The sequence below is a fragment of a genome, unplaced genomic scaffold (genome assembly GCF_019419815.1).
Source record: "Pyrus x bretschneideri cultivar Hongxiangsu unplaced genomic scaffold, Pyrus_bretschneideri_v1 Contig57, whole genome shotgun sequence".
NCBI lineage: Eukaryota > Viridiplantae > Streptophyta > Magnoliopsida > Rosales > Rosaceae > Pyrus > Pyrus x bretschneideri.
In genome coordinates, this window is record NW_025999795.1 from 1696454 (window position 1) to 1709364 (window position 12911).

The 12911-nt window shown below is 35.4% G+C and overlaps 1 protein-coding gene across 2 annotated transcripts; it reads right to left on the reverse strand.

Annotated features, from left to right (window-relative positions):
• Nucleotides 1-2284: 2284 nt before the first annotated feature.
• On the reverse strand, nucleotides 2285-7324 carry LOC103943413 (cyclic nucleotide-gated ion channel 1-like). Of its 2 annotated transcripts, XM_048571065.1 has the most exons (9): nucleotides 6783-7324; nucleotides 5708-5791; nucleotides 5528-5628; nucleotides 4653-5097; nucleotides 4357-4554; nucleotides 3836-4140; nucleotides 3610-3721; nucleotides 3088-3432; nucleotides 2285-2992 (listed from the first exon to the last, which is right to left on the reverse strand). In XM_048571065.1, the coding sequence occupies exons 3-9, from the start codon at nucleotides 5572-5574 to the stop codon at nucleotides 2483-2485; spliced, it is 1962 nt and encodes a 653-aa protein (XP_048427022.1). In that variant the 5' UTR covers nucleotides 5575-5628; nucleotides 5708-5791; nucleotides 6783-7324; the 3' UTR covers nucleotides 2285-2482. The 2 variants fall into 2 exon arrangements, with proteins under 2 accessions (XP_048427022.1, XP_048427021.1); XM_048571064.1 differs by lacking the exon at nucleotides 6783-7324 and having other exon boundaries at nucleotides 5708-5926.
• Between the last annotated feature and the right edge of the window lie 5587 nt (nucleotides 7325-12911).

A 12911-nucleotide genomic window follows, 5' to 3' on the forward strand; every position in this document is an offset into this window, starting at 1 on the left:
AAGTGGTGATTCCACTAATTTTTCTAATATGCACCCAAAGAATTTCTATTTCGTAAACCTTAAAAATATGCTTTTGCACTTTCCAAGAACACAACAAATCTCTTGATTCACTATCACAGTCAATGATAACCTTCAAAACAGAATCCTGACATGGACAACACCCTCAATAATGCAAGGGTGTGGAAAATTAAATACGAAGTACATATAATCCAACAGAAATTTCAAATATATAACGTTACAAAAATTGACAATTCATTCTTCCATAAATATTCAATTGAAGGAAGAAACTACAAAAGCAAAGAGAAAACGTAAACGAGCAAAAATGCAAAAAATTAACCATCTACACCCATCTTCGTTTAGGGGTACACAATCTCCACCAACAGTTGATGCCTTCACTAGGTCTCTACCAATTTTTAAGTTTAGTTGTAAGTACTCTTCATCTAATAGGATTTTGGTTTTTAATTTATTAGGTTTAAAGTTTAAGGGTATTTGTGTTTATTTAAGTGATATTTTGGGTATATTAAATACCGTCTTTTTTTTTTGTTAAAGGCTTCTCCTCATCAAAAATTATGGCTCCGCCACTGAAGACTTATAAACTTTGATTAGCAAAAAATAATCATTTCTACACCTGTTTGGATTCACACAACCAGCAAGAACATACAGGACCATCAATATATATATATATATACACACACACACACACACACACACATATATATATATATGTATGGATTTAGCTCATGTTTACTTACTATAATCCAAGCCATGAACATATGATAATTAATCACTAATCAGAACACGGAAACAACTAATTTACTGTTATTGTGAGAAAATGCAAGTTGGAAGAAGGATTAGTTTAATTAAAATTTCTCTGACAAAAAATTGGAAGTCAAACCTTGCGTCGATATTGATGCTTTCAGTGTTGCCAACTTGCCATTGGTGTCCTGGATCCCTCAATCGGCGGTGAGTAGGCCGACGGACATAGTAGCACCGCTGCATGATCGAACGAGGGCGAGCAGTGTACGTTGCCGAGACCAACCGTCATATTTGAGTTTGTTTGGATGTTTTTTTGAAATAACTGATAACGTTTTTGGGAAAAATGATTTTGAAACCAATCTTTAGTAAAAATACAAGTAAATCCTGGCAAAAAATTCTTTTGAAACTCAAAAACAATTTTTATAAAAATACTTTCAGTCATTTTAAAAGCACATCCAAATAAACTATTTGTTGACTTTTGAGTTGCTGCTTGGACAGGACGACGAGGAGCACGGTTTGCTTTAGTCTTCTCACTTCATCTCCTTAAGCTCTGCACGTGTTTTTTTTTTGCCCTTTTCTGATCTGGGTTGGGCTTCTCGTTATCGCTAAAACGAGCAGGCCTGTTTAATGGGCCTTAATATTAAAAATCGTGAACATATACTGTTCAATAATGGCCCAAGTTTGAAACAATCCGTAATGGCTTTAAAAGGGCCCAAGCCTTGGCCTAGATTTCCTTCTTCTATTTAAAATTATTATTATTATATTTGTAGGTACTGGTGAATGAGATTTGGATCCAATGACTATCTCATGGTTCTGCATCTTTGGTGAAGAAATCTAGATGTGGTGTGCATTTGGTTGCGGGTTTGGTACTTTTGTGCTGCGATATATTGGTCGATTTCACCACTAGGTCGTTTTCTTTAGTGTTGCTCCTTCGGTAGCTGCTGGCAAGAATTTCGTGGCGATGGCAGACACTGCTTTCTATGGTCGGAGATTAGGGATTTGGATTTTCGTTTTTGTTTATTTAATTGGACTGGACTTTAATGTATCTGTTATCCCCCATTGTATTTGGGTTACTTTGCCTTCCTCAGTGTTGACTTATAACCTTCTTTTTTATTAATGAAATTTACTTTTCAGACCAAAAAAAAAAAATTCAAGTACTATAAGGTTCAATAGCTCATTGACTTGACCTATAATTGCAAATTAATTTAGGAAAATAACTTTCACACACTCATTTTCTCATCCTACATTCTCCTGTTTATTTTTATTCCTTGATTATCTTTTTATTTATTCAATCTAAATCTCATAAATAAACAAAGAAGTTCAGAAAAAGAAAAAAGGTTTGCAGAAATCAATCACTTTGCAAAGCATTTCACAACATGACCAAATTTTCAAAATTTTAAACAAAATTGAACTTATGTGAAAAACTGAAATTCTAAACAAAATTGAACTTATGTGAAAAACTGAAATTAATAATCAAAATTTTAAGAAAATGTTTGATCAAATTTTCAAAAAGAATGTATGTTTAGTCTAAAAAATTAAAAAACAAGGCTCATATATCAAAACACCCCTGCGTATATACATATCCCTGTGAGAAATGGTAATGCGGCTACCACTAAACCATTGCAAAGTACGGGTAAATATTAAGTTATCAACCAACAATACTATTGCCACGTGTGGAATTCTTGGCCATAAATTGAGCGTCCCTGCTTTGACGTTTCTGAAGATACTAATTGCCTGCTGCCGATGGCAAGCTCTCACCATTGGCATCCGCTGTTCCAGCCGGGAACAGGGGCGGGCGTGGTCGGAAACGACGGAAGGTAGAAATTGCCACCTCTCCAGGATTGTTACACTTGAGCAAATGCCAAGATGGTTTGCTTCTGGAGACTACAGTTTCCAAGTCCTTGGCCATGAGCACAAATGCTTCTACTTTTGTCTGACTTTTGACATGTTTGCTGGAGACAGGAAGTTCGGTGAAACTCTCTGATGCCCAATCGAGAAGCTCTTCCCCGTAAAAGTGACATTTCCTGAGGGGCTTGGTGACCATTGATGAGATTCCATTCCCAACTTGACTATCCTTCGACGCGTAGGTCCAAATTGTTCCTTCGATAATGAACAACATGCAATCGAGCGGATCTCCCATTCGGAAAACGAAGCTGTTCTCAATGTATGTCACTGGCTTCAGGTAGTCGCACATCAATGTCAACACTCTTTCATCCATGTCTTTAAGCTTGTTTACCTAAACACATGCGCGCGCAGAGACATATATTATCAGAACAACATTGCAGTATTACTAGATAGAGAGAGAGAGAGATCGAGGGTTGAAGAACATACTATTTTTAGTGTATCCATGAAAAGATGGCGTTTTACAGATCTTTTGGTTTGCCAGGGAAGAATAAGGAATGGCTTGTCAACATCAGCATCTTTGTTTTTTCTCAATGTTTGCTCAATGCTATTCACGATTTCGTTCTTGATATGATCAGGGAATTTATTTTCGAATATCCACTTGCGTACACCCAGCATCTTCACCTGAATTATCTGTCTTTCCTCCTCTTTTATTTTTGTAGCTTCTTTCAGCATCTTCGCCTGAATTATCTGTTCTGTAGCTTCTAACAGCATCTTCACCTGATTTATCTGTGTTTCCTCTTTTGTTTTTGTAGCTTCTTTCAGCATTAAATTCTGTCTCACCACAAGTAGAATTCATTAGTAAGCTTCTATCTGCATTAAATTCTCTTTCACCAAAGAACTTAGGTATCTTATACAATTCCAATACCATTCACAAATAATTATACGACAGCGGCCCTTAAAAACATAGATAATCAATCAAATATATAGGGAGATTCAGTTGATACCAACCTGTACATTTCCGATAAGATATAAGAACAGTAGCAAGCCAATGATGGAGATAAGAATTGCAAACAAGTTTTCCCAGACATAAGTGCTTGTTGTCAGATTCGTTCCAAAATTACTGCAAAAAAAGTAGTTACTTGATCCAGCAATATATAGGGTATTGTGTCTAAGCAAGATATGTTTTTATTCATTAATTTGAAAAATTGTGGGCCGTCAGTGCATCCATGCAAACCTTATATTTCGCAAGCCCCACCAGAAAGAGTAAAGGAACTTCTTTCTAAAATGGATATGCTCTGTGCTATGATTCTTAAGAGAATCGAGAAATATTCCAAAATTAAATGGTGCCGAAGCACCATCTGGAGTATCTAGCCTGCAACGCTCGTTTAGAAGTATAATATTTCTCGAAGTAGTAGTTCGATGCCCACAGTAGAAAGTATTCATACATCCAGCAGGATCAAGACTATGATTTGCACATGCACTGTACCAGCATGATGTCTCTCGTTGAATAGAAAAGAAATACCAAAAAGCTCCAAGTATCTGCATTAAGGAAAAATTATGTAGGGCAATGCTATGAGTTTTTACATTAACCAAATCGAACACAGAAATTCATGATGAGAGTAAGTTTGAGAGTACATGTAAACCAAAAAAACGCAAACAAAATCAACGATAGTCCAACATTTCTAAAAGAAAGTTTAAACTGGCATAAGTGAATACATAATATTGTAATAAAATGACAATTGAGGCGAAACTTACATGACTGGCAAGAATGTAGAGAAAAAAATTGAATAGACCTCTAACCCATGGTCCAGCATTCTCTCGAAGTTCCTTGGATGACTGGTGAATTCGAAATATCCTTGGTAGATATTGACCAAGAAGGAAGACATTTAGAGCCTTTTTATGTTCCATATATCCAGCGGCTCTCATTTTGTAAAAAGCGATTACAATTAACAGCTGGAGAAAAGAAATAAAAAGAGGTTTGAAATTCACTAATTACAGCTAGTTGGTTAAGAATAGCCTCACAAAAAAAAATAGAGTTTAGTTTCTCTTACTTGTGGGACGGGAAGAAGAGCGAGAAAATCATTTATAATGGAAAGAGATGACCACAACAATATTCTTTTTGATTTCCGATCCAAATTTCCTCCAGTTTGCAGGGTACTCGAGGCCACAAGTTGCAGGGTATCTGCGGCCTCATTAGCCGTCAACTGTTTGTTCTTTTGAACTATAAAGACGTCGTAAATTTTATATATAAAATGCACAAAGAAAATGAAATCCGTGAGTGATCGCAAAACAAGAACAGTAGTGCTCAGCGTTTTGTCCATTTGAAGGCACTTCTTGTCTTGATCAATGATTAAAATGTAAAAGAACAGAGGATCTAATGTGACGGCAAACACACAGGACATTACAAATATCATGCTCCATCTGAGAAGGAATTTCCCCTGTTCATCACGAATTCGCATTGCTGGGGCATATCTCGTTGTAGTCCCTGGTTTCCGACTTGAAACGACAAAGAAAAGAACAAATTGCACCCCTCAGAATCATGAAGAAACATAAAAAGATCCAGTAGGGTGCTGTTTCGAAGACAATTAGAGTTTATACGGTAATACTAATACATAAACCAGTGGATATGCATGTTTTAGTTCATGAGGAAAAAAATTAGAGAGACAATTAATAAGCAGAAAATTAAATGCTCGGCATTTGAAAGTGTAAGGTGAGATTGAAACACAAGTGACTCAAATTGCCCCAACGCAGCATATAAGTGAAGGTTGTGCAGGAATCTTAATCACAAGTTACAGATATATGATCAATGAAGTATTTTGACCAGCCAAAGCCAGTACAGATATGATACAAACCCCAGTTTTTGATAAAAATTTATATTTTGAAAAATTACAGACAAAAAATTGCAGTCTTAATGTAAAGTACTAACCCCTTTCCCTGGTTCTCCACATCTAAAGCTTCTCTTCTGTTGGCCATAACTACTCAATTCGTGTTTATGATACACCGTGATGATCAGTACTCGCTGCTAGCCTGGCAGTAAAAAAAAGTGATCATCAGAGAGAGAGAGAGAGAGAGAGTTTAGTTACATGGAAGCTTATAGCAACGATACCTGGATTGCTAAGTTTAGGAGGCTTTCAGTTTACAAGGTGGATCGAGTAGAGAGAGAGCGCATCCGAGTGGCAGAAATCGAAGCCTGCTATGTTTCATGCAAATGAAGATTGTTACCGATCCAGGAAATTCCTTTCCGAAAACAAATCAATGCCTGCCTATTAATGTGCATCCGGATTAATTAATGTTTCGTTGAGACTAGTTGTTCAAGTTTATTAAAAAAAAATTGACTCAATAAAAAAATAAGCATCGACTTCGACAAAAAAAAAGAAAAAAAAAAGAAAGCATCGACGAAGGTTCCTAATTTTCTTGCATCGACGAAGGTTCCTAATATTCTTCTCTCCCAAGTCTCTGTAATTTACTTCTTGTTTTCCCGAACCAAATTATGCAAACTTTACAAACCGCGTGAACGGAAGAGTTGGTAAGTGTGAAATCAACAATTCCCATGATCATATATTAGCACTTCAATCAAACATGACCGAGTCAGAATTGCAGATTAAACAGGTATTTGATGTACCCTTTGATTAGCAGAAATGTTCACTTCCGTACCTATTTGGATTCGCACTTAGCAACCACTATTTATCCAGCAAGAACATGTAGGACCATCAATATACATGTGGATTTACCTCGTGTTTGCTTACTATGATCCAAGTAGCGAACTTATGATAATTTATCACTAACCAGAACACGAAAATAACTAATTTATTGTTACTGCAAGAAAATGCAAGTTGCAAGAAGACTTAGTTTACGCCGGAATTAATTAAAATTCCGCTGATAAAATATTAAAAGTCAAGCCTCGGGTTGGGATTATTTCAATGTTGTCGTTGGTCTCCTGGATCCCCCATTGAGCGGCACACTTTAGATGGATGCCAGTGACAATTTTATGACATATAGAATGGATACATTGTGTGCAAATCCTTTGAGTTTCAAAAATTATAATAGGGTTTAAGCATGTCAATAATTAAAAAACAATTATTTAATGACTGGAAATCGATATTTGCATGTAATCGCAAAAATTATCATAATAAAAAGAAGGATAATACTTGGGTACTGTTCATCATCCAAAATTTACTGACCTCCAATAAAATAAAGACACCTGTCCATTTTCTAGTCTCGAACCACACAACCAAACACTCTTAGTCCTGCAAACCAAACATCCTTCTTCTCCTTCCCTCACCCCACAGTTCACTCCCGAACAGCAAAAACATTGCAAATTCTTTCACAAAAGCTATCACCCATCTAACCACTATGGAGATCCAAATTAATTAATGGCAGAAATTGTGGCTTCAGGATCTTGCTCGTCGCCACAAACATCACCAGATTGAGATCAAATGGTGAGAGGGACTGTCCTGATTGATGATGACAGTTCGCAATCATTGCCGTCGTCCATAACGGAGGACGACGATCGCAGTCGCTGTAGAAGAAAGGGATTGGTGGGTCGCAGGAAAGAGGGATTGGGGTCACCGGCAAAGAGAGGGGTTGCGGGTGCGTCGCCGGAGATGAGAGGGGATCCAGTGCTCGATGAGGGAGAAGAAGAATGTTTGGTTTGCAGAATAAGGGATGTCTGGTTGCATGGTTAGAGACTTGAAAATGCACACGTGTCTTTATTTTATAAAGGTGGAATGTCTTGTCTGCCCTTCCATTCCCAAACCTTTCTCATGTACTTTTGTAATGTATAGTCACGTTAAGCAACGTTAACATTTTATATTAATTTTTTATAGAAATAATAAAACAAAAAGTAAAAGAAATATAAAATGTTAACGTGGTTTAACCGTGATCACACAAACAGGAGGGTATAGAGAGAGTATGGAAATGGGAAGGCAGACAACCTACCTTCTTATTTTATTGGTCTAGTAGGAGGTCGGTGCTTAATCTAACATCTAATCTCATAAAATTTATCATTTGATAAAAAATAAAAAAAATGTTAGTATCCAAATATTATTCATAAAAAAAAAAAAAAAATTCATGATAATAGCTATAAATATATGAAAGAAATAAAAAAAAAACTTTTTTTAAATTCCTATGAAGCAATTGGAGCTTATGAAAAAAAAAAAAAAAATTCAAAAATTCCTTTGTGGCTTCAGAGGTGACTAAATCAACGCGTTATTACTTCAAGATCGTTATTAAATCGGTTGTGTCCTTCACCCTCTATCAGTATCATGGTTTGAAAAAGAATACTTCCACAAAAATATTAGTGTATCATCCATGTTATGAATATCATTGGAAGAGTAGTCGTTCTCTTTGTATGTGCGTTTGGCTCTTGTTTATTATAGTCATCAACATCTGATAAATTAGTCACTCAAGACAATAGAAACAATGTCACATCCCGGCCCGGGTGGGACCACTTCCCGGGCCCGCTCCACCACCGTAGCACGATATTGTCCGCTTTGGGCTTACCATTCCCTCACGGTTTTGTTTCTGGGAACTCACACGAGAACTTCCCGATGGGTCACCCATCCTGGGAGTGCTCTCGTGCGCTACTCGCTTAACTTCGGAGTTCCCATGGAACCTGAAGCCAGTGAGCTCCTAAAAGGCCTCGTGCTAGGTAGGATGAGAATATACATTTAAGGATCAGTTCCCTGGGCGATGTGGGATGTCACAATCCACCCCCCTTAGGGGCCCGACGTCCTCGTCGGCACATTTCCGGCCAGGGATAGGCTCTGATACCAATGTCACATCCCGGCCCGGGGCGGATCACTTCCCGGGCCCGCTCCACCAATGTAGCACGATATTGTCCGCTTTGGGCTTACCATTCCCTCACGGTTTTGTTTCTGGGAACTCATGAGCAACTTCCCAGAGGGTCACCCATCCTGGGAGTGCTCTTGCGCACTACTCGCTTAACTTCGAAGTTCCTACGGAACCCGAAGCCAGTGAGCTCCCAAAAGGCCTCGTGCTAGGTAGGATGAGAATATACATTTAAGGATCAGTTCCCTGGGCGATGTGGGATGTCACAAACAATGTATAGTTTATAATTGTGGTTCACTCTTTCTATTTCATCGCCTGAAAAATAATCAATAATTAAACACTTGCAGTTTCCTTGATTAATTAATTAAGAAGTAAATTATAGCAATGATTCCTTAACTAAAAATTTATTATCATTGGTCCCTCAATTCATCAAAACGTATAGCTATGATCATTTTCATCAATTCCATAAAAAATTTTTCAAAATGAGTTATGTTGGAAAGACTATTGCTGCAATTAAGTTAAAGTTGAGAAACCATTTTTCCCGTTGAATTAAAGTTGTGAGACCATTGATATAATTTTTCTTATTTTATTTTTCATATTTCCCCATTGATTCAACCTCAATTATATGACACGTGCCTCATTTTGATGGAAGTTCTAATGGAGTTGATGAAAATGATCATAACTCTACGTTTTGATGAGTTGAGAGGCTAATGGTAATAGGTTTATGGTTCAAGGATCATTGCTCTAATTAGGTTAAGATTAAAAAATCATTGCTTTAATTTACTCTTATTTAGGCTTTCATTTACACGTCCAAGTCATCCTATGTCTAACAAATTAAACAGTAGACGACAAATATATGTTAATCTAAGTCCGTGTGTAGTTGGCATTCGGCGACCACCATTGACGAGCGGTTGGCCATGAAAGCATAGGCTTTCACTTTTGTTCGAGTTTTGACGTGCTGGGTGCTGGGTGGAGACTGGAACTTGTATCAAAGCGGGTAGTGAAGCACAATTGCGAAGCTCCACCCAAAAATCTGACCTTTCCCAAGGCGGACAGCGGTTAAAATAGCCGGCCTGAGAAGTACCAGTAGACGAATAGGTCCACACTCAATAATCGAGAGCATGCAATCGAGTGGATCTCCTAGCTATTCAAAAATGATAATACTAGAGAGACTAAATCATTTGATATACAAAATTTAGTTTAATATTTTGGTCTTCCTAATATTACTCTTATAATAAATACTAGCATTTGCCTACACACTTTGTGTGTATAAACACATTTTTTTAGAAAATGAGAAAGAGAGGAAGAGAGAGTGAACCTGGGGGTGGAAGGTTTTTGTTTTTGGTTATTTATTTATTTATTTATTTTTAAATATTGAAGGTATTTTAATATCACATGTAGGTAAGGTTTCAATAAAGAATAGTAAAATTTAGACCTGTGAAATTACATTATTGCCTATCAATATATATATATATTTTTTTTTGTGATAGAAGAGTAATTTATCTTTTCAATCTCTTTTGATTGACAAAGAGAATTTTATTAATTAGTAAATATGTATATATATGAAAAAAATAGTATCCGATTCTTAGTTACTAATGTTCTTTGATTGAAACTTTATTAGTTTTCAAATTTTGATCAAGGTCTCTAACATTAATACAATAATAAATTTACATGTCAGTTACATAATTTTTAAAATAAAAATTAATGATTGATTTAGGATTTTAATACTCACACCTTTATTAAACTACTAAATAATTTTCAAATAATTTTCAATTCAAAACATTTTCAAAAAAAAAAAAAAATTAGAATAAATTTGTACACCTTAATTTTTTTTATAAAAATGTTTCCAATTTTTTAATCTTATATGTACCCATTCATGTAATTTTTCAATTTTTTTGTCTTAAAATGTACCCATTCTTAAATTTACCGATTTGTTGTAGTAAAATGTACCCTTTTTTTTATATATAAAATCTAATCAATTTTTTCCTAATTCATTTTTAAACTTATATGGATACATTCTTTTTCTTGATTTGAGAACATATTCATGTCAAGTTTAATCAAAGAAATTTACTAATGTTATTAAGCCTAATATCTATTATTTTTTGTGTGGTTTTGAAGAATGTACCCATATTTTGGTACAATAATTTTTTTGTTAATTTTGATGAATGTACCCATATATATATATGTGTGTGTGTGTGTGTGTGTGTAAATATATTGGAGAGTATAATTTATATTTTAATAATTTTAATCCACAAATTATGGGTTTTTTTTATTTAAAATTTCATTAATACAAACAACTATAAATTTCAATTTTTAATTTAAAAATATAGTAACCTATAGGGAAATACATTATCACATTAATTTCAGAGACTTTGATAAAAATTGAAAACTAACAAAGTTTAAGTCAAAGAATATTCATAGTTAGAGACTGCATTCAAAGTGTCCCTATATATACACACACAGATATTACTGAACTAATATATGTTGAAGTATGTCCCACATCCAAAACCACATGAGGTTAAGTTTTTCATATTAATAGTTCCATTACTAATTGCATAAAGATCTTTTCAATACAAACCCTGTGCCTATATGTATATTTATCTCGATGTTGATTAGTAATGTGTAACCAACTGACTCTGAAACTTTTGACTAATTTATCAATGTTGGTAAAGCTGAATATAAGTGTGTTGGAAAAGTTGTGCGACCATTTGAAGCCAATGATGTACAAGGAGAAATAGCGTGGTTTTTCGAATGAATAATGTTAGGGAAACTAAATTTTTAAATCAAAATTTTTAAACCAAATGGTATGGTTGTTGATGATTGAATTATTATTTAATTGTTGATTAATGTTTTTATTTTCTATTGGTGACACATTATTTGATTTACAAATTTAATTTAAGAATTTAGTTTCCCTAACATTATTTTACTATTAAACATAGTAGAAAATTGATCCATTCATGGAGTGAAGAGAGATCAATTAAGGAACATACAGTCTAAAGTTTTTTTTTTTCATACAAAGACTAAGCCTTAGAGCTCTTCTGGTTTTCGTTGGAAACAATGGAAAAATATGAGATTAGCATCTTTGTGTTCTCCCATCAATTTTCTTTTTATTCACTTCATGATTTCTTCCTTCGTATGCTCAGGGAGTTATATTGGTGATATCTAGTTCTGTACATCTTGCTTCTTCGTCTTAATCTTTTACCTTATGGCTTCTTGTGGAGCCAAAAATAATCTCACGTTTTTTTTTCTAAAAAGACATTGATTGCTCTCATTGAAATCGAACACAAAATTTAGTTTGAAAATTTGAGTTCACGGTACTTGAAATGGTTTGCATCCGTTGTTCAAAGTTGTCTCCAATGTTTTATTTTGTCTTAAACTGCTTGAACTCGGTGCCTCCGCGATGAAGTAGTGACATCTTGTTTGGCACACATGTTTGCCAAAGTGATAATGGCCACAAGAATAATATGGAAGAGCTACTCTTTTTTCCTCTCTTAGTTCCACATGGAGAGTATACCCATTTATTTTTTTTTATTTTTATTTTTGTAAACAAGGGAAGACAAACCAAGGCACAAAGCTAAAAGAGGACAGGAAAGCCTACAGAAAGGCAAACACCAAGGAGGCAAACAAGTAATGAACGGGGATAGAACAAGAAGACACCTCCACCGAGTGGAAGCGTGATCCCAAAAACCACCATAACAAAATTAATAAAGACACAGAAAACCATCATTGTTCAACACAAAAATCAACAAAGATGGGGCCGATTTAATTTGAGGGAATTGTATTGCAGCAAGTAAAAAGAATGACTAGTCGTAGTCATGACTGAAGTTTGAAGGCCGCGTGTTTGAAATATTTGTGTTGTCATTGTCTCCATGCTTATACTGCAAGTTTTGTTGACTTGATCTAACTTAATGGGGCTCAAGTCCACATAGTCCGCCTTGGTGAAAATGGTGGGTCCACGGGCCCAGTTTGCATTTAGCTTACCGAAAAGCTTCCTCATATTTTAATCCCTAGTAAATTAGGAGTCTTATCTTTGTATGACTCTTCCACACGGTTCCAAGTTTTTTTCTTTTCTTTTTGGTCGATTCTTTGAGAACGTAACAGCAGCAACATTTCCTTCCTTTGTAGTGGCTTCCTTTATTTTGTCTTCATGCCCGACACTAACTCAGCAGCACAGCAAGTCTTTGCTTTCACATTGTTTAATAAAGGTCAGTGGCAGAGCACCATTTGTTTTATAAATGCCTTTTCAGGCTTTTATGGTCGGACTTTCTTTCAAAGGAACCCACATGATTTTATGTTGGAGAGCTGTGGCATTTTAAAGTTGCCATGTGAGTGTCTTTTCCATTTGATTTGGGGAGTCGTTAGCAAGACCTTATTGCTTCTCTGTGAACTTGAATTCTTTTAAGTCCAGTAGGACTTTACCTGTGAGAAAAATAAACGCATATCCATTTTCCTCCTGTAATAATTTTTTTTCATGGGGTTCATGCAACACGGGCTCTGTTCAAAGCAGCCTCTTTTTTTTA

Excerpts from the sequence above, each read along its gene's own strand:
- LOC103943413 (XM_048571065.1), bottom strand. The coding sequence starts at position 5,574 with ATGGCCAACAGAAGAGAAGCTTTAGATGTGGAGAACCAGGGAAAGGG. Across the intron at positions 3,433-3,609 it reads ATCTTATCGGAAATGTACAG|AATTTAATGCTGAAAGAAGC; the intron begins GTTGGTATCAAC and ends GTGGTGAGACAG. Across the intron at positions 2,993-3,087 it reads TCATGGATACACTAAAAATA|GTAAACAAGCTTAAAGACAT; the intron begins GTATGTTCTTCA and ends GCATGTGTTTAG.